At 45.1% G+C, this 21,588-nt stretch overlaps 1 protein-coding gene across 10 annotated transcripts in view; it reads left to right on the top strand.

Moving 5' to 3' along the window:
- IQCK (IQ motif containing K) overlaps window positions 1–21,588 on the top strand; it is a 121,740-nt gene that overhangs the window by 79,379 nt on the left and 20,773 nt on the right. For 8 of the 10 annotated variants that reach the window (XM_085017457.1, XM_085017462.1, XM_021086533.2 and 5 more), the window contains one exon: window positions 14,862–14,973. In XM_085017457.1, coding sequence (XP_084873583.1) covers window positions 14,862–14,973 — 112 coding nt within the window. Of the gene's footprint in view, window positions 1–14,861; window positions 15,706–21,588 lie in introns of those variants that run through there. The other 2 variants (XR_014840683.1, XM_085017453.1) reach the window with 2 other exon arrangements.

Here is a 21,588-nt window from a genome sequence, read left to right as displayed (position 1 = left end):
TCCCAGGCCAGGCCCTTCCCCTTCCCCCTTGCCTGGTCCTGGACTTGTTTAAATATACTCTGGGTTTTATGAGCAAGGGGATTTTTCCTTAATATGCCCACCACCACCACCCCATGCTTGGCCAACTTACCAGCCTGTCTGCAAACCCCCCCCCTTTTAATTTGTTCACAGCGTATCCCAAATATGTGGTGAAAAGCTGATAAACCCAATTCCTAGGATTGTTCCAAGGAATAAGTGAAAAGGCTGCTGTTAGCAGGACTGGCTCCATACTGGGCAGGGCCCCTTATTCAGAGCTGTTAAGAATTTCCAGATGGCCACAGACAGCAGATCATTAGAACAAGTGTGAAGCCCTCCGATCACCGGCCCGTGTGACTTTGCACAGGCAGCGCCACCAATGCCAGTCCTGCAAACGAGGCACCTAGCACCCTGCCTGGCAGCCAGCACCAGCCAAATTCCCAAATTGGCCAGAGATTCTTTCTTTCTGTTTCTTTCTCTCTCTCTCTATTTTTTTTCTTTTTTTCTGTGATTTTTTTTTTTAGGGCTGCACCCACAGCCTGTAGAGATTCCCAGGCTAGGGGTCTAATCGGAGCCATAGCTGTCGGCCTACACCAGAGCCACAGCAACGTGGGATCCGAGCCTCGTCTGCAACCTACACCACAGCTCACAGCAACACCGGATCCTTAACCCACTGAGCAAGGCCAGGGATCAAACCCGCAACCCCATGGTTCCTAGTCGGATTTGTTAACCACTGAGCCACAACGGGAACTCCAGAGACTCTTTCTTTAAAGGGCTCACTGATTGGCCTTCAAGGCGAAATTAGGGCTCAACTGCACAGCTATAATGTAGTCCTTTCAGCTGCAAAATCTCAGTGACTTAAAATCATAGCAATGGTCTTGTTCACAATTCTGTGGGTCAGCAAGGTGGTTGGTTCCTCTGCTGGTTTCTCCATGACTCCATCGAGTGCCTGCCTCCAGGTGGTGATTGGATGCTGAACACTGCGTTCAGGAGCGAAGGCTGCGGGAAGTCCTTGCACCGCTCCATGCTGGGCTCTGAGACCAGCCTCCTCTCCTTCGCCCTTCAGTGGGTGCTCCTTGGCCATTATGCTGTGGTCCCCCCGGAAGACCTCCTGGGCTGCGCTAGAAGGTCCAGGGTGGCCTCGTGCAAGTGTATGGGATGTCAGTGCTGCTCGTGGCTGGACGCTTCCCTTGGCCACATGGCCGTCTTCCCGGGGCGGCCAAACCAGCTTCCTTCCAGTGTGGAAGGAACCGTCCAAGGGTCCCTAAATGGAAGTGTCAAGCCTTCCCGAGGCCCAGACCCTGGAACTGGCGTAGCAGCTATTCAGTTATCTTCTTCTTTCTTTCTTTTTTTTTTTTTTTTTGGTCTTTTAGGGCCACACTCGCAGCATGTGGAGGTTCCCAGCCTAAGGGTCTAATTGGAGCTGCAGCTGCCGGCCTACACCACAGCCACAGCACCTCGGGGTCTGAGTTGATTCTGCGACCTACATCACAGCTCACGGCAATGCTGAATCCTTAACCCACAGGATCGAACCTGTGTCCTCATGGCTACTAGTTGGGTTTGTTTTTGCTGAGGCACGACAGGAACTCCCCTTTGTGTGTGTGTGTGTGGCAGTTATCTTCTGTTGGTCAAAGCAGGTCACAAGGCTCACCTAGATTCAAGTGTGGGGAGAATAGGAGTTCCCGCTGTGGCTCAGCAGGTTAAGACCCTGACATCGTGTAAAGAGTGGGGGTAACAGACTCCCCACTTTGTTTTCAAATGGGTGGGGATCCAGGGAGCTGTGACTGGCGATGTGGGGGGTGGGGCGGGGGGAGGATGTGGGCGTCATCATGCATCAGTTTGCCAACATTAGCCTGCGTCAGAATTATCTGGAAGGCCTGTTAACAGACGGATTGCTGGGCCCTCGATCCCAGAGCACCTGAGTCAGTAGGACTGGCGCGGGCATTTCAGACTGGTCCTCAGATGCTGCTGATGCTGTTCATTGGGGGATGGCACTTTGAGAGCCACTAGGAGAGGGCAGCTAGGCAGCTGTGACATGAATGTCAGCTCTGGATATTTATTAATGGGAAGGAAGAGGTCGAAGTCTGGTACAATAACCCGGACTGTGACATAGCCAACCTTGCTGTCATTTCACCCTGTACATCATTGGAAGTTTCATCATGAGTACCTTAAACGCATTCACTGCTTATTCATCCCCCAATTATTCCGATAAACAAGTACCGAGAAAAGTTGGAGGGACTTTATTTCAATTGTCGTCACTGAGCACTTGGGGGAAATTCCGTTCTTTCCAAGGATGTACTCGGAGATGGACCTGGCTTTATTATTAAAGGGACTTCAGTGAAAAACAGGTGTGGCTTCCTGGAAGAAGGCCTTTCTAGAATTGCACTGAAATGATTACCCCACAAAAAGCAGCTTCTGTTCCTGAGTCACACAGATCCTGCCTCCTGACCACACACCAAGAGGCTGCATCGTCCTTCTCGACTCTGATTTTCAGGATTTGCAATAATCAGTGTGAGGCATCATGTGAGTAAGAACCGAGACTAAGTCATGCAGGCTTGTGACATTAAGTCCAGTTTTCACATTCTCTTCCATGAGAGCAGATTTCCTAAACTTTTGTCTTTTTAAAAAATGTTTTATTATAGTTGATTTACGATGTTCTGTCAATTTCTGCTATACAGCAAGTGACCCGGTTTTATATACACACACACACATTCTATTTCTCACATTATCCTCCATCATGTCCCATCGCAAGTTATTAGTTATAGTTCTAAACTTTCAATCACTAGATCACCTGGGATTCTTTCTAAATATACTCATGTCTTTTTCCATCTCCCATGGACTGAATCAGAACCTAACAGGGCGAGAGCCTGGGATGCAGTTTCTAACAATGCCCTAAGTGATCGCAATATCCTCAGGTTGTTTAGGAAGTGGTCTTAAAATTGTAATATTTATGAGCGTGTTCCCTGGTGGCCTAGCAGTTAAGGATTCAGTACTGTCACTGCTGTGGCTCAGGTCCCTGCTGTGGCTCAGTTTTGATCCCTGACCTGAGAACTTCTGCATGCTGCGGGTGTGGACCGAAAAAAGAGAGAGAAATAGTAATAGTTATGGAATGCACACACAGAGATAGAAGAGGCAATAAGGGGAGGCTGAGGGCTACAGTTTTGTTTTGTTTTGTTTTGTTTTGTTTTCCTTTTTACAGCTGCACCTGCAGCATATGGAAGTTCCCAGGCTAGGGGTTATATTGGAGCTACAGCTGAGGCCTACGCCGCAGCCACAGCAGTGCTAGATCCAAGCCGCATCTGTGATCTATGTTGCAGCTTGTGGCAACGCCAAATCCTTCACCCCCAAGCCAGGCCAGGGATCGAACCTGAATCCTCATGGAGACAACGTCAGGTACCTAGCCTGCTGAACCACAGTGGGAACTTCTGGGGGCTACAGTTTTAATCCCTACTCAAGGATAAGAGCCAGGATTGGCAAACCATAGCCTGTGGACCAAATCTGGTCCTCTGTCTATTTTTATGAAGTTTTATTGTAACACAGTCATGCCCATGTTTTTAAAACAAGTTGGCTAGGGGAGTTCCCGTCGTGGCGCAGTGGTTAACGAATCCGACTAGGAACCATGAGGTTGCGGGTTCGATCCCTGCCCTTGCTCAGTGGGTTGAGGATCCGGCGTTGCCGTGAGCTGTGATGTAGGTCACAGACATGGCTCAGATCTGGTGTTGCTGTGGCTGTGGCGTAGGCCAGCGGCTACAGCTCCGATTCCACCCCTAGCTTGGGAGCCTCCATGTGCCAAGGGTGTGGCCCCAAAAAGATCAAAGGAAAAAAAAAAGACCTAACTTCAGACCCGTGAAAACTTGAAACTGAAACTAGGGCCCTCAGTGATTATGAGCTCATAAGAAAAAATAAACCAAGGAAGCAGGGAGTCTGTACATACAATCAACTGGAGCATCCAGGCCCCTGAGGATGGCAGTTTGAGAGTGAAATAAGTATGTTTAAGATGATTATAGAGATTTGCTAAAAAAAAAAAAAAAAAAAAAAAACTTAAAAAGAATATAAACCTTGTTGAAAGAATGGCACAGCAAGAAAAAAAAGGGATCAGGTTTGAAAAAGAACTAAGTATCACTTGTAGAAATAAAAATGATTTAGTAAACAGGCTAAAGCAGTGCCCCTCAGACGTCAGCGAGTGTCAGCATCATCTGGAGAGTTTGATAAAACACCGATGCCTGGGCCTCACTCTCTAATTCAGTCCCGACCTCCTAGGTGTCAGGTGGAGCCCGTGAATTTGCATGTCTAACAAGATCCCAGGTGATGCTGATGTTGCTGATCCGTGGGCCATATTTTGGGTGCAAGTCACACAAGCGACAGACACAGCTGGAAGAGGAATTAGTAAGCTGGGCGTCAGATCTGGGAGGCAGAATGTAGCCGAGAGCCGGAGCTGAGAAATGTGGAAAAGCATTGAGACAGAGACAGAACACAAAGGTCCAAAATAAGTCTAGTAGGAATTTCAGAGGGCGACAGCGGAATGAATGGGGAGAGGCAACATTCGCAGAGATACTGAGTGAGGATATTCCAAAGTGGAGAAATGTGAATCCTGAACTTTAGACCAAGCGGGACAGAACCACACCCAAAAGCTTCCTGGAGAAACTGTGGAATGCCAAAAGCAAAGAAGCCTTAAATCTCTCTTGAAGGAAGGATTGCCTACAAAGGAAAAACACTAAGACTTCTAATCAGCAGGAGCATGTGCCAGAAAACAGTGAGGGGTGTTATCAATCTAATCCTAAAGGAAAGTAACATTCATCCTAGAATTATGTGCCCCACAAAATTATCATTTAAGAACCAGGGTAAAGACATTTTCAAACACATCTCTCCCTGAAGGAACTGCTAAATGAGGTTCTTCACATAGAAGGAAATTTGAGGAGTTCCCACTGTGGCTCAGCGGGTTAAGAACCCCACACAATGTCCCTGAGAATGTGGATTCCATCCCTGGCCTCACTCAGTAGGTTAAGCCGAAAGCTATGGTGTAAAACCAAGATGTGGCTTGAATCCAGCATTACTGTGGCTGTGGTGTAGGCTGGCAGTTACAGCTCCAATTCGACCTCTAGCCTGGGAACCTCCGTATGCCCTAAAAAGACAAAAACAAAAAAGAAGGAAATTGAACCCATAAAGAAGGTGTGGGACTGGAATGCAAGAAACAATGGTGAATGGAGAAGCTGATAAATCTAAATCGGCATTGACTATTATATGTATTATTATAATATACATGTATACGCATTGACTAGCATACACAAATATACAACATATGTACACATATAACACAATATAACACACACGCATGAATGAGGGATACATGAGGGGAAATGATTCTAGACGACAATCATAACCCAAGTTTCTAGTAAGAAAATTGGAGTTAAAATATCCTAAAATCCTTGTAATTGTTTGAAGGGAGGCTGGACAGATTAGTTTTTACTTTAAGGTGTTTATTATATTATAACAACAGATTAAAGAAAGAAAATAGAATTTGAAATAACAAATCAGCAGAAAGAAAAAAGTGGGATCCAGAACTCAATACAATAGAAAGCAAGAAAGGATACAAAACAGCATGATAAATTTAAAAAGAAGAAGTGAGGGCGATCCATTCAACTGTATTACAACCACAGTAAATGTAGATAGAATAAGGGCCTCTCTGATTTCCAGATTGGATTGAGAAGAAACCTGCCTCTATGCTAGAGGTACAAGCAGCACAAAAATGACCCAGAAGAGATAAAAGTAAAGAGATGGAAAAAGATATACAATACCAATACCACCCAAAAGGAAAGTGGATCTTGCTTTTTTTTTTTTTTTTTTTGCTTTTTAGAGCCACACCCTCGGCATATGGAGGTTCCCAGGCTAGGAGTTGAATCGGAGCTACAGCTGCTGGCCGACACACCACAGCCACAGCAATGCGGGGTCCAAGCTGCGGCTGCGACCTACACCACAGCTCGAGGCAACGCTGGGTCCTTAACCCACTGAGCAAGGCCAGGGATCGAACCTGTGCCCTCCTGGATGCTAGTTGGATTTGTTTCTGCTGCGCCACAACAGGAACTTCATCTTGCATTATTAATATCAGATAAAATAGACTTTAAGACAAAAAGCATAACTGGAGATAAAGAGCATCCTTAATGATAAAGGAATAACCTGTTATTTTCTATCAGACTTAAAAAAAATTCTATTCACAACCAACTAAATTAAATTTGCTTCTCATTACCACCCACCATTTTAGAAAATACTCCTCCAGGAGTTCCTGTAGTAGATCAGCAGGTTCAGAACCCTACTAGCATCTGTGAGGATGCCGGTTCCATCCCTGGCCTCGCTCAGTGCGTTAAGGATATGGCATTGCCACAAACTGCAGTGTAGGTCACAGATACAGCTTGGATCCAGTGTTGCTGCGGCTGTGGTGTAGGCTGAAGAAAAAAGAAATTATTAAAAAAAATAAGTGCTAGGCATGTAATGTATAATATGATAAATATAATTAACACTGTATGTTATATGTGAAAATTAAAAGAGTAAATCCTGGGAGTTCCCATTGTGGCTTAGCAGTTATGAACCCAGCTAGTATCCATGAGGATGAAGATTTGATCCCTGGCCTCGCTCAGTGGGTTAAGGATCCGGCATTGCTGTGAGCTGTGGTGTAGGTCACAGACATGGCTTGGATCCTGCGTTGCTGTGGCTGTGATGTAGGCCGGCAGCTTCAGCTCCGATTAGACCCCTAGCCTAGGAGCTTTCATATTCTTTTTTGGTCTTTTTAGGGTGTGGCCCTAAAAAGACTAAAAAAAAAAAAAAAAAAAAAAAAAAAAGAGAGAGTAAATCCTGAGTGTTCTGATCACAAGGGAAAAAAATTTTTTTTAATTTCTTAATTTTCTATCTATATAAAATTGTGGATGTTCATTAAACTTCCTGTGGCAATTCGTTCATGATGTATGTAAGTCAGATCATTATGTTGAACACAAACTTGCACAGTGCTATGTGTCAATTATATCTCAACAAAACTAGAAGAAACAATTGATAAATAAAAATGCTGCTCTAGGAGTTTCTGCTGTAGTGCAGTGGGTTAAGGATCTGGCATTGTCTCTGAAGCAGCTTAGGTCACTGTGGAGGCTTGGCTCCAATCCCTGACTAGAATTTCCATATGCTACAGCTGCAGGAAAAAAAAAAAAAAAACTGCTGTTCTGAACACTTCTAATCCTTCCTGAAAGCCCTGGGTAACTCCTCTGAGGCATACGATCATACCACAGATGAATATCTGGGTTTCTATAATACCGGGAAATATGTGATATCTGCAGGTTTTTATAATTAGTTCCTAAAAACAATAAAGAACACTCAAAACCACCAGAATGAAACCAACATTGTTTGGTTTTGCCAAAGATCTGAGAAGAAATCACAAAGCTTATTTACAGAGAGAAAATTGAATATTTCAGTAGGCAATCGAAAGAGATTTCATAGGGAGTTCCCGTTGTGGTGCAGCGGAAACGAATCCAACTAGGAACCATGAGGTTGTGGGCTCGATCCCTGGCCTTGCTCAGTGGGTTAAGGATTCGGCGTGGCTGTGAGCTGTGGTGTAGGTCGCAGACACGGCTCGGATCTGGCATTGCTGTGGCTGTGGTGTAGGCTGGCAGCTACAGCTCTGATTAGACCCCTAGCCTGGGAACCTCCATATGCCTCGGGTGCAGCCCTAAAAGAACAAAAGACCAAAAAAGAAAAGAAAAGAAAGAGATTTCATGGACATAGATTTCCTTTACATTGAAATCTGCCTTTCTAGAGTGTGAAATCCTTCGGCGTGATCATTAGGATGTCAGGCCATGACAAGGATGCAGTGAGGAACTTTTTTTTGTCTTTTTACGGCTGCGCCCTCGGCATATGGAGGTTCCCAGGCTAGGGGACAAATTGGAGCTGTAGCTGCCGGCCTACACCACAGCACAGCAACGAGGGATCTGAACCACATCTGCAATCCACACCATAACTCACAGTAAGATCCTCAACCCACTGAGCAAGGCCAGGGATCAAACCCACCTCCTTATGGATGCCAGTCAGGTTCCTTAACCGCTGAGCCACAGTAGGAACTCCCACAAGGCATTTCACACCAAGCTGGAGGTTTACCCTTGGGAGCACTGAGGAACGGCTGTCCATTGTGTTAACTTCTTCAGCATCTTCGCTGCAACTAAATAAGTATCTTCCTCCCAAGCAATTAGAAAAACTCTGGGGAGTCATCCAGAGAGGACCGCTCTACTGCTGTGTTTTTGTCTCTTTTGCCAAGAAGCAAGAAAACAACTGAGCTAAGAGGAATTCAGAGGTATAGATCTGTGAAGGGAAATGCTGGCCTCCCGGGCAGCCTCAGGTTCCTTTCCTGCCTGCAGTCCCCAACCCACAGCCCCGTTTCCTCTCTTGCAGCTGTCTAGTGCCTGGAGTTAGACAATGATGAGACCCTCTATGCATTCAATGATTTGTCCACCCCTGGAGAAGACCTCACTTTCAAGTTTATGACTCACTGGCTCTTCAGCCGCTTGGCCCCATATCCGCACAGCCACTGTAAAGGCAACCTCAGAGCTGAATTCAGATTATTCTCACGCCTGTCCTCGTTGATTGAAGAAATCGCTAACACATTGAGAGCTTTACTTTATGCCAGACAGTATCTCATCTTGTTTTCACACTGACCCAATGAAGCGAATATTTGCATTATCCCAATTTTCCAGATGAGGAAAGAGGCTCAGAGAGTTTAGGCAACTTGCTCAAGGTTTCAGTTTGTCATTCACAGAACTGAGATTCCCTTCAGGCTTTCTGATCTGGAGTTGGCCTTCTTCACCAATCTGGTACCCTGTACTGGCTTTCATTGAAGGAATACATAATTAGGAGAAGTCGATTGGATGCTGGGCATTTGGAGGGGGTGTTATTTCTGTTTCTTTCTTTTTTTTTTTCCTTCCAGTTTTATGGAGTTGTAATTGACATACAGCACTGTACAAGTTTAAGGTGTGCAGGATAATGCTTTGACTTACACACATGATAAAATGATGACCACGAGATGTTTAGAGACCATCCATCATCTCATATAGATAGAAAATTAAAGAAATATAAAAACTTTTTTTCAGAGTTCCTGTCATGGCTCAGTGGTTAACGAATCCAACTAGGAACCATGAGGTTGAGGGTTCGATCCCTCTCCTTGCTCAGTGGGTTAAGGATCCGGCGTTGCCATGAGCTGTGGTGTAGGTCGCAGACGCGGCTCAGATCCCGAGTTGCTGTGGCTGCGGCTCAGATCCCGAGTTGCTGTGGCTGTGGCATAGGCTGGTGGCTACAGCTCCAATTTGACCCCTAGTCTGGGAACCTCCATATGCTGCACATGCAGCCCTAGAAAAAGACAGAAAAAAAAAACAAAAAACCAACAAAACTTTTTTCCTTGTGATGAGAACTCTTAGGATTTGCTATCTTAAGGGGCATTAAAAAGAAAAAATTTAGGAGTTCCCATCGTGGCTCAGGGGTTAGTGAATCCAACTAGGAACCATGAGGTTGAGGGTTCGATCCCTGGCCTCGCTCAGTGGGTTAAGGATCCTATGTTGCCCTGAGCTGTGGTATAGGTCGAAGATGCAGCTCCAATCCTTTGTGGCTGTGGCTGTGGCGTAGGCCAGCAGCTACAGCTCCGATTAGACCCCTAGCCTGGGAACCTCCATATGCTGCAGGTGGGGCCCTAGAAAAGACCAAAAAAAAAAAAAAAATTCACATCCATAAAATAGTGTTTTCTTCCCCGTCTCTGCCCAAAGTCAAGTACACAGTAACACATATAAAACTCCGTGTGCCTATCCGCAAGAGCAGATGGACTCCACGTGGTAATTTAAAGAAGTCAAAGCAGAAAGCCACTCATAAGGGAGCCTTTGTTTTGCAATGAAATTGTTTATGCGTTAAAGATTACCCTGCCCTCTGTGGTATTTGCTGATTGGCGCAACCCCGGCCATTTATACTGATTCCCTAATCAGGACAATAATGACGGGGATTAGCCCCGTTCAATGGGTGCGTGCTTTTCCCAGAGCTCACAAAGGCCTTCTCTGGGGATCCAGGCTTTCCTGGCAACGAGACGTTAACTAACACGGCTGCGCTATTCCGCAGTGGTAAATAGCAGTCCCCGGCTCAGAATGAAGGAAATCAAAGCAAAGATGATGGGTCTCTGACCAAACAGGGGAGCATCACCCTACCCTGGTCAACAGAACCCGGAGAGCAACCGCAGGCTTCCAGAATGAGGGGGAAAATGGGTGTTTCTGTTGGTTGACTAATTGAGAGTTTCAAGGAATCTTACCAAAAACCATCCATTATTTTTAAGTTAAAGAACTTCTGGAGTTCCTGTTGTGGCACAGCGGAAACAGTCTGACTAGCATCCCCTTGAGGATGTGGGTTCGATCCCTGGCCTTGCTCAGTGGGTTAAGGATCCAGCGTTGCTGTGGCTGTGGTGTAGGCTGGCAGCTGTAGCTCCGATGGGACCCCTAGCCCGGGAACCTCCATATGCCTTGGGTGCGGCCCTAAAAAGCAAAAAAGAAAAAAAAAAAAAAAAGAAGAAGAAGAAAAAGAAAAGGGCTTTTGTTTGCCTCTCAGCAGTCTGTTACTGAAACTTTAAACAACTGTATTCCTAAAACGACATATGCTCCCTGGGGAGTGTGGAGTGAAAAGTGACAGTCCCCCCTCTGTGCCCCTCCCCCACCCTGCCATCACATTTCTCCCTGGAGGAACCCACAATCCGTGTGTCTCCTTCTAAACTTTAATAGTAAACCAATTGCGGAGTTCTCGTTGTGGCACAATGGTTAACGAATCTGACTAGAAACCATGAGGTTGCAGGTTCGATCCCTGGCCTCACTCAGTGGGTTAAGGATCTGGCATTGCTGTGAGCTGTGGTGTTGGTCACAGACGCGGTTTGGATCCTGAGTCTCTGTGGCTCTGGTGTAGGCTGGCAGCTATAGCTCCGATTGGACCCATAGCCTGGGAACCTCTATATGCTGCGGGATCGGCCCTAGAAAAGGCAAAAAAGCCAAAAAAAAAAAAAAAAAAAAAAAAAAAAGAATAAGCCAATTGTAAGAACAGAACTTGACTATAATAAAATACAGTCAACTCTCTGATTCTAACTGGTGTTAACCTTTCTTTGAGGATTCAGGAGATCCTTCGCATTTATTCTCCTTAAGGGTATCAGTTGTCACAGGGCAGAAATATAGGGATTTCTGTGGACTTGGATAAACAGAAGCCTGTGGGAAAGCTGTGAATAACCCTCTTTTGGGTCCCTTCGGAGTATTTGGGCTTGCTCAGACCAGAGCTTCCGTCCTAGTCGGAGCAGAGATGCTGATGGTACCTCATCTTGTGAACGTAAGACTTTAGGAAACACTGTAAAAACATCAGTTTGTAATTTAAAAGATTTGAGGGATTACCTTATAGTCCATGACACACACAGGGGCTCATTTTTTATTCTCTGGAACTCATATAACGATAATTTATAGGTAGATACATATAGAGTACTTTATACATACGTAATTTTAAAAATATACATTTATAGACAAACTGTACTTTGTTTAAAGTGAGAATAGCTTTTCGTTTATAGATTTAGCTGCAAACAGTCTTCTTCATTTTGGAACAACAGAAAAACCCCACTTGAGGAGTTTCTTAAAACAAGTGAGGTACTCCATACCCCATGCGCTGGGAGATGGAGGAATAGAAAGAACTTTTCTATTTCTTAAGTGTGATAAGTCAGTTCTCCAAATTCCTCTTGCTGAGTAGAGCTCTGGGGGTGCTTTGGGTCCATCTGCATAAAGAACCTAGGAACTTTCAGGAAGGGTGATTGAGGTCACCCCAACCCCAACATTTCTCCTCAAGATCTGTAGTTATAAAATCCCATGAAAGAACCCTTCTAGAAGACAACAGGACTCTTGGGAAACTAGTCCAGAAAGTAGAAGGTGAAAGGCTGTTCATGTCTGCAACTTTGTCGTGAGTGGGCCCCCTACCACTTTTAATTTGTTGTTCTTGCTTTGAAACTGAAATTTTAAAAAAATTTTTTAAATCATCCCTTGGTATCTGTGGGGATCGGTTCCAGGACCTGGGCGGATACCAAAATGGGAGGAAGCTTAAGTGGCATCATTGTCCACCCGTACCCAAAGTGCTGCATCCCTGGATTCAACCACCTGCAGATTCTGTAGTACTGAACCGTTTAAATGGGTCTACTGGACTTCCATATTTTAGTGATGGAGCTGGATCTAAATAAATTTTGCTGCTTGCTCTTTTTTTTTTTTTTTTTTTTTTTTTTTTTTTTTGCTTTTTAGGGCCACACCCACAGCATATGGAGGTTCCCAGGCTAGGAGTCGAATCGGAGCTGCAGCTGCCAGCCTACACCACAGCCACAGCAACACAGGATCCAAGCCACGTCTATGACCTACACCATAGCTCACAGCAATGCCGGATCCTTAACCCACTGAGCGAAACCAGGGATCGAACCTGTGTCCTCATGGATGCTAGTCAGATTCCTTTCTGATGAGCTGCGACGGGAACTCCTGCTTGCTCTTTTATTTCAAGGTCCTCACAGGCAAATCTCTTTGGATTTCCAGTAGATTTACAATGTGACAACATTGCCACATTTTAAAAATATTCCTTGATTTTAGCTGTGATGAGCATTTGGGGAAGTAATTCATACGCTAAATTGAAAGTGGTATTGAATATGTTAGGATTCAATAACTATATACTAAGCTTTAGTCACAATCTCCATACCTTATTTAGAAGGTCAATAAATTTTAATTAAAAAAAAAAAAACATTGTGGGAACAGAACTGAAAGTTCAGAAATGAACCCATGCATCTGTGGTCAATGAATTCCTGACAAGTGTCCCAAGACTATTCAGTTGGGGAAATAATTGTCTCTTTAACAAACGGTGCTGGGAAAACAGGAAGTCTACATGCTGAAGAGTTAAGCTGGACTCTAACCTTATACCATATACAATAATTAACTCAAAATGGATCAGAGAGCTAAATAGAAGAGCTAAAATTATATACCTTGTAAGAACATATAGAAGTAAATTTTTATGACCTTGGATTCAGCAGTGGTTCCTTAGATGGGAAACCCAAAGCACAAACAACAAGGAAAAAAATAGACAAATTGGACTTCATCAAAATTAAAAACTTTGTGCATCAAAGAGAGTAAAAAGGGGCATTCCCGTCATTACTCATCGGAAACAAATCCAACTAGGAACCATGAGATTGCAGGTTCTATCCCTGACCTCGCTCATTGGATTAAGGATCTGGCGTTGCCGTGAGCTGTGGTATAGGTCGCAGACGTGGCTCAGATCCCGCATTGCTGTGGATCTAGTGTAGGCCGGCGGCTACAGCTCTGATTGGATCCCCTAGCCTGGGAACCTCCATATTCTGTGGGTGTGGCCCTAAAAAGCAAGAAAAAAAGAGAGAGAGAGAGAGTAAAAAGAAAACTTACAGAATGGGAGACAATACTTGCAAATCATATATCTGATAAGGGGCTATTATTCTGAGTGAGAGGAGTGTCGGTCCTGCTCCTGTGTCACCTGTGTCTCCTAGTAGACACTTAAGTTCCTCACTTACACGGTGGAACCTAAAACACCAAATGAACACACAAACAAAAAAGCCCAGAAATAGACTCCCAGATACGGAGGACCAACTGATGGTTGCCCGGGAAGCGGGGGCGCGGGGTGGGGGGGTGGAAATGGGCAAAATAGGTGAAGGGGATTAAGACACAAATTTCTAGCTATAAAATAGATCAGCGTGAGGATGTAGCCTGCAGCATAAGGAATACAGCCAGTAATACCGTCCTGATTTTGAATGCCGACAGGTAGTTACAAGACGTACTGCGGCGCTCGCTTCATAACGCGTGTTAATGTCAGATCGCCGTGTTGGAAAAGATCATGACCAGGCAGGACAGGCTTGGGTTTTGCCGGGACGAGGGGAGGGAGTGGGATGGACTGGGAGTCTGGGGTTAGGAGATGCCAACTCTTGCATTTGGGGTGGATGGGCAGTGGGATCCTGCTGCCTGGCCCAGGGAACCATATATCTAATCACTTGTGATGGAACAGAACGGAGGATAATGTGAGAAAAAGCATGTATATATATATGCATAGCCGAGTCACTTTGCTGTACAACAGAAATTGACAGAAAATGGGAAATGAAGTATAATGAAAACTTTTCAAAATCACTGTGTTGTACCCCTGAAACTAACAAGATGTTGTATGTCACTCATACTTCAAAAGTAAATAAACCTTTTTTAAAAATAATGAAAGTATACTGAAAGGAAATTTATCTATTTATTTATTTATTTTGTTTTTTGCTTTTTAGGGCCGCACCCACGGCATATGGAAGTTACCAGGCTGGGGGGTCCAATCAGAGCTACAGCTGCCGGCCTGTACCACATCCACAGTAACACAGGATCCAAGCCACGTCTTCGACCTCATGGCAATGCCAGATCCTTAACCCACTGAGCGAGGCCAGGGATGGAACCCGCATCCTCATGGATACTAGTCAGATTCGTTTCCTCTGCACCGCACGGGAACTCTCTGAGAGGAAATTTTAAAGTGCACACGTGGCTACATTCTATTTCTATTGGACAGCACTGATCTAGAAAGTTCTCAGCCTCCCATAAGTGCAGCAAACCTTCATGTGGCCTCATTTACTCTGAACTATTACATAAGCTTCAGGAGTACAGGTAATTAATTTAGAACAATGACTCCGCTATAATCAAAAGTCCCTCCGGCAGTTTGTAAAGGACTTTCCATGCAGGGTTAACAAACACATGTGTCGAAGTGTGTAGACAGGGAGCTAAAGCTCTGCGGTGATCTTCCAGGTTCGCTGTGATCCTGAGATTCAAGAATTGCGTCAGTGGCAGAAGAAACTGCGTGAGGACAAGTACATCCGAGAGCGAGTCAAAATATTCTGGACCAAACAGGAAAATAAAGGTCAGTGGCTTCATCCACAGCCTTTAGTTTGTGCAGGAAAAGCCCGAGTCTTATCCCAGGCTGCAGAAGGAAGCCCACGTGTCTGCATGGAACTCAGTTTGGGTCTGGGAAGGGGTCACGTGTTAAAATTTTGCTCTGAAACAACAGCGGTGATGCGCTATCATTTCCATGGCCATTCCTGTCACTCAGGGACACGTTCGGGATCATCCTGTGTCTGCACATCTCTCTCTCTCTCTCTCGTTTTAAGCTACAAGACATTGAGAATTACCCATATTTTGGAAAGAGTGTTTCGCATCATTGATGGAAACACATCCATCAATGTGATGGGTTTTCCACCCATGTGATGACCCTTCTAAGCTGTTGATTGTGTGTCTGATCCTAAATGGTGTCTTATTCTACTCCCTCCCTTTTCTGAGAAATCAGACACATACACATATTGAAGTACGAAGAACAGGACAAGCACCCACCACCTGTCATGTGTCACCCTTCTGTCCTATTTGCTTCCGTCCTTTTTTAATTTTTAAACTTCAAGTTACTATAGGAGTTCCCTTCGTGGCACAGGGGTTAATGAATCCGACTAGGAAGCATGATGTTGCAGGTTTGATCCCTGGCCTCTATCAGTGGGTTAAGGATATGGTGTTGCCCTGAGCTGTGGTGCAGGTCGCAGGTGGGGCTCCGATCCCGCATCGCTGGGGCTGTGGCATAGACCAGCAGCTGCAGCTCCGATTCGACCCCTACCCTGGGAACCTCCATATGCCGTGGGTATGGCCCAACAAAGCCAAAAAAAAAAAAGGCAGCAAGGCAGCAGCAGCCTGAGCTGTGATGGTCACTGTTTGGCAGGCTGGTCCCAGCATAACATCCAGTTCCTTTCATTTCAAAATGGGAAGACAATCAGGGTAGTAATCAGCTGAAAGGTCAGGAGAAGTGCCTGCAGTGGGCCTCTTTATTTCTGTCTTTACTAATCTTTTGCGTTGATTTTGCTGTGGGCTCCCTGATGGGGTTGCCTTGCTGTGCGGCTGGCCGAGCGGGCTGGGTTTAAGGCGGTTTAATGCAGGCAGAGGGAGGGCCACCCCATCTCCATCACCCACGGCCCATGGCCCTCGCCACCTTCCCACCCTCGAGGGCTCCAGAAGGAGCAGTGCTTTCCAAACAAGAGGAGGTTTTCCATAAATGCTCTCATATGAACTCATGAGTAAAATTCAGCAATGACGACGAGAGTGTGAAATGGCCCTTGGCTGGGGTAGGGAGTGGGGCGGGGGACTCACGGTCCCCAGATCTGCGGTCAGTTAAGGAGGAAGGCAGTTTGCATCTACCAACCCCCGAAATTGACCCAACACTGTAAATCCACTACACTCTAATAAAAATAAAAGACATAGGACCAAAAAACATATCAAATATTTACATATGTGCATGTTAACTGTATGTCAGTTATGCCTCAATAAAGTTATTTTTTTAAAAAAAAGAAGTCAGAACAGCACAGAGTGTGAAGGCCTGGGTTTAGGAGTTGGCCAGACCTGCCCTAGGAACCCTTTCACTTTTATCTGTGTGTGACCTTGATTTATTACTGTCCTATGCCTCATTATTCCTACATGCAAAACGGGACTAATAATTGTCCTGTCTTACACGGTCGTTAAAGTGTTGCAAGAGATGATCTGGAGAGTCCTGGCAGACGGTTCCCATAAAAGTTATTGTCATTGTTACTTATTTACTTATTTTGCTTTTTAGAGCCGCACCCACCAGCATATGGAGGTTCCCAGGCTAGGGGTCCAATCGGAGCTACAGCTGCCGGCCTACACCACAGCCCCAGCAACATCAGATCGAAGCCTCATCTGTGCCCTGCACCACAGCTCATGGCAATGCAGGATCCTTAACCCACCAAGTGAGGCTAGGGATTGAACTCGTGTCCTCATGGATCCTAGTCAGGTTCGTTACCACTGCGCCCGACGGGAATTCCCATTATTGTCATCCTATGTGCTTCGTGGAGTTCCCGTCGTGTCTCAGCAGAAACGAATCTGACTAGGAACCATGAGCTTGCAGGTTCGATCCCTGGCCTCCTCGCTCAGTGGGTAAAGGACCCGGCGTTGCTTTGAGCTGTGGTGTAGGTCAAAGACATGGCTCAGACCCTGCATTGCTGTGGCTGCGATGTCGGCCGGCAGCTGTAGCTCCGACTGGACCCCAGCCTGGGAACCTACATATCCCACAGGTGCGGCCCTAAAAGACAAAAAATAAAATAAAGTAAAATAAAATATCTATGTGCTTCAAGCAGTTTTATATTGATTTCCTCCCCTAGACTCTAAGCTCCACAGGGTTCCATGCGGGGACTGTGTTTGTTTTATTCACCATGATGTCCCCACACCTGGCCCAGAGCAGGCGTCGGTCTGTACATATTTGGTGGACGGTGCTCTGGCTTTCATTTTATAGATGAATAAGTAGAGGCCCAGTCAAGGGACTTGCCAAGATCGCATAACCAGGGGAGGGCTAGGATGGGGCCCAGGCACTCCCTTTCTCGGTCCCGCATCCTAACCCTGAGGACAGCTGCAAAGAGATTCCATCCTCAGACCCAAACTTCTCTAGAATCCTGAACATGCCATACAGCTTGTCCAATGTCCTGTGACCTGGGTGGTGGGTTCTTGCTATTTGTGTGTTTGCATCAGCTGAAGCCCTTGGGTAGGGACTGAATTGTGGCAACCTGCCACCCATCAAGTAGAACTTTTTGTCCCCTTCAAGGTCACCGAGCTGAATCCTTTTGTTCACTGCATGCACACCTCCAGAGTTCCTTCCTATTTTAAACCTTCTGCATCTGGGTATTGTGGAGGTTTGGAGAATAACCCCCCAGCCCCCAGCCAAGGTGACCCCGTAATCAAAGCTCTCTGATGAAACAATTTGAAAGCAGAATGTTAAGCACATGTAATTCTCCTTTAGATTCGCAGGAAAGACAAAAAGGGGAGTGATTGCGAATAACAAATGGGTTTTCACCCTCCTGTAAAAAAAAAGCTACAAGCTCGTCTATGTTCAAATCCCGCAAATAAACTTTTTTTTTTTTCCCCCAGTGGATGCCATTTTGTCCGAATTGTGCTCTGGTATTTATAGTAGGAATGAATTTTGCCAAGTTCATTCCTTAGAGCAACCTTGCTGCAGACAGGAGATGTGACGGAGAGAAGTGTCAGCTGTGGGGGTAGAACCGTGGTCATTTATAGCCTGTCTCACGTTACACTGAGTCAGAGACCGTCCCAAACAGGATTTTCTTCTAGGACAGAAATGGTGTGAAGTTATCCTCAAGTCTCTATCCACAGGGACAATTGCAGAAATTATGTTTAAAATGTATGTGACAAGAGTTACAGCCAGTAGCATCCAAAAGAAGATGCCAAGAGTCATTTTCGAGATATGATCAAAAATCCCAGCTTGATTAATAGCATATTTTTAGCTTCATGTAGTTGGTAATGGTTTTCAAATATGTTTGGTAACTGCATGGTCATATTTTATTTGGAAATCTAGTATAAAGAGAAAGAAATCATGGAAATTGCTCACCTAACGTCAGATTACATTAAATACATACATACACACACACACAATATCAGATTACAATTTTCATATGTGTGTGTATTCTGTATATTTGTGTAAATACTCTTTGAAAACCTTTATAGAAAGAGGCAGGGGGAGCGGACCTGTCAAAAGAAATAGATTATTTACTTTTATTTGCCTTCCTCATTCCAAGAGTTAGTTTATAGTAACTTTCAGAAACATATATAATGTAATTTTTTAGGTTAAGGGTGATAACTGGATTAAGGAAAAATTAAGAGTAGAGAAAAAAATAAAGCCGTTAAATGCAGTAAACAAAATACTTACTCCAAGGCCTATACTTGCTAGAGATTTCTTAGAGACAAAGTAAAGAGAGAAATCAGGTCTGTTACATAATTCGTAGCGTCCATTTAAAAAAAAGACAAGTCAGTGGTTCAGGAAACGCTGGGCCCTTCCCTAATATATTTTGCAATGTGAATAATAACATTAAAAAAACTGTTCCTACAATAAATAGGAATTGGGGCTAAGCTTCCTGGAAGCCACAGCAATGAAGGAAATAGGATGGTTGCATTGTTCATTTTGTCCAGAAGATTTTAAGTTTCTTGGAAGCTTATCCCTGGAGCTGATTTCTGTCTCATAAAGAAGACACTGTAATGTAGTCAACATCACCCTTTCCCTAAATATAATGCATTTCTTAGAGGGCCATTTGCTTCCAGAAGGAAAAGATAAAGGCCTGAGTGGCAGCGGGGTAAAAAGCAGAGAACTTTCTTGTCCTTATTATTATTATTATTATTATTATTTGGTCTTTTCTATGGCTACAATCGCGGTTATATGGAGGTTCCCAGGCTAGGTCTGATCGGAACTGTAGTCCCCAGCCTACACCAGAGCCACAGCAACTCTGGATCCGGGCCACATCTGTGACCTACACCACGGCTCACGGCCATGCCAGATCCTTAACCCACTGAGCAAGGCCAGGGATCGAACCTACAACCTCATGGTTCCTAGTCGGATTCGTTAACCGCTGAGCCACGATGGGAACTTCTCTTGTCCTGATTTTAAATCTAGCATTTTCAGTTTAGATTTTAATGACAAATATTAACTATTGGGGTTTTAAGGATATTCCCCCCCCCCCTTTTTCTTTCTTTTTTTTTTTAAAGGATGCACCTGTGGCATATGGAAGTTCCCAGGCTAGGAGTCAAATTAGAGTTCCAACTGCCGGCCTATTCCACAGCCACAGCAACATGGGATCCAAGCCTCATCTGCAACCTACACCACAGCTCACAGCAACACCAGATCTTTAACGCACTTCGTGAGGCCAGGAATCAAACCCTAGTTTCCTCATGGCTACTAGTCGGCCTCGTTACCACTGAGCCACAGTGAGGACTCCAAGGATGTTCTTAAAATAAGCACTTTACCTTGACCATACCACCTGCTTGTGACCTTAGGATGATCCTGGAACTTAGATCTTAGAGCAGAGAAGGATGTCTGGAGCTCAGGGGTAGCTATAATTTAGGGAGCATGCACCGCGTGCCAGGCCCTGTAGTCCTCATACCTGCTCTCCCAGAGAGAAATAGTATCGCCATGGCAGCAGGGCTGGGAGGATACATAGCTCCCACCCGTCACACAGCCAAGGAGGGTCAGAGACCAGGGATTTGAACCCAGATCTGCCTGATGCTAGGGAACCTAGGTCCATCTCCTGCCACAGCATTTCGTTTCCTTAAGCTATGTGTCCCATGGGGCTTGTTGGCCCCATGCAAAGCTTCCCAGCAGGGTCCCAGGACCCCCCAGGCTAGACAGGGGGCCATGTCTGACTGTGCCTGCCACCCTACATACTAGCTGAAATGACCATGAGGCCACTGGAACAGGGGAGCTTTGGGGATTCGGAGGCCAAGTGCCCCGTCCAAAGGCTGCAGGATCTATCACCATCTTCCTGGGAGACATTTCCATTAGAGCAGGAAGCCGGGGTGAGAGAACAAGGATAGGATGTTTCTCTCTCCCTCTTTCCAAACTCCCTGCCCATCTACAGATGAGGAGCAGCGAAGGGCTTGACCACTAAAGGGGGCGCCCAGGTGCCGAGAACACTCTAGCCTATGGCTCAGAAGGGGGGTTCTGGCAATAGCTGCGACCTTTTGTGACTAGCAAATAGAATCTATCAGATAACCAAAAAGGGTGAATCTTCAGTGACTTATTTTCTAGAGATTACCACCGTTGAGTGGTTTCTTTATCCACCCGTTCATATGTAAATATGTATGCACACACATATTTATAAACATGCGGCATATTATACATAGTGGACTGTGACCTGCTCCTTTCTTCACTTGACATATATCATTGACATCTTTCCATCTCACATATATATCGATCTCTCATTTTGTGTGTGTGTGTGTGTATGTGGTTCCAGAAAAAGAATAGGTCTGTACCAGACTTTTTATTTATGTTTTAATTTTTGTCTTTTTTTTTTTTTTTTTTTTTTTTTAGGACCACACCTGCAGCATATGGAGGTTTATTTTTTTAAAATCCCAGGCTAGGAGTCACATCGGAGCTGTAGCTCCAGACCTACACCACAGCCACAGCAATGCGGGGTCCGAGCCGCGTCTGTGACCTACACCACAGCTCGCGGCCATGCCAGATCCTTCACCCACTGAGCGAGGCCAGGGATCGAACCTGCGTCCTCATGGATGCTAGTCAGATTCGTTTCCACTGAGTTTGGCTTGTATTATGAACAGTGCCTCCATAGACATTTTTGTAGATATATTCTTTTTTGTTTTTCAGTTTTAATTTTTTAAAGTTAAAATGTAGTTGATTTATAATGTCGTGCCAATTTCTGCTATATCGCACGTGACCCAGACCTACATATTCATTCTTGGTCTTCTATTATCTTCCATCATGCTCTCTCCCAAGAGACTGCGTATAGTTCCCTATGCTCTTCAGCAGGACCTCATTGCCTATCCATTCTACATGTACTAATTTGCATCTCCTGTCCCTAAACTCCCAGTCTGTCACACTGCCTCTCCACTGTAGATATATTCTTGCTTACTTCTAAAAGTATTTCTATAGCATCAGTTCCTAGAAATGGAATTGCTGGGTAAAGTATAA

This window comes from Sus scrofa, chromosome 3 (genome assembly GCF_054392235.1).
Source record: "Sus scrofa isolate SSC_HxYL_T2T_F1_AM1 chromosome 3, Sscrofa_HxYL_maternal_Yorkshire_Landrace_v2.0, whole genome shotgun sequence".
NCBI classification, from domain to species: domain Eukaryota; kingdom Metazoa; phylum Chordata; class Mammalia; order Artiodactyla; family Suidae; genus Sus; species Sus scrofa.
The sequence above is the reverse complement of the archived record's forward strand: the minus strand, read 5'-3'. Positions and strand labels throughout refer to the sequence as shown.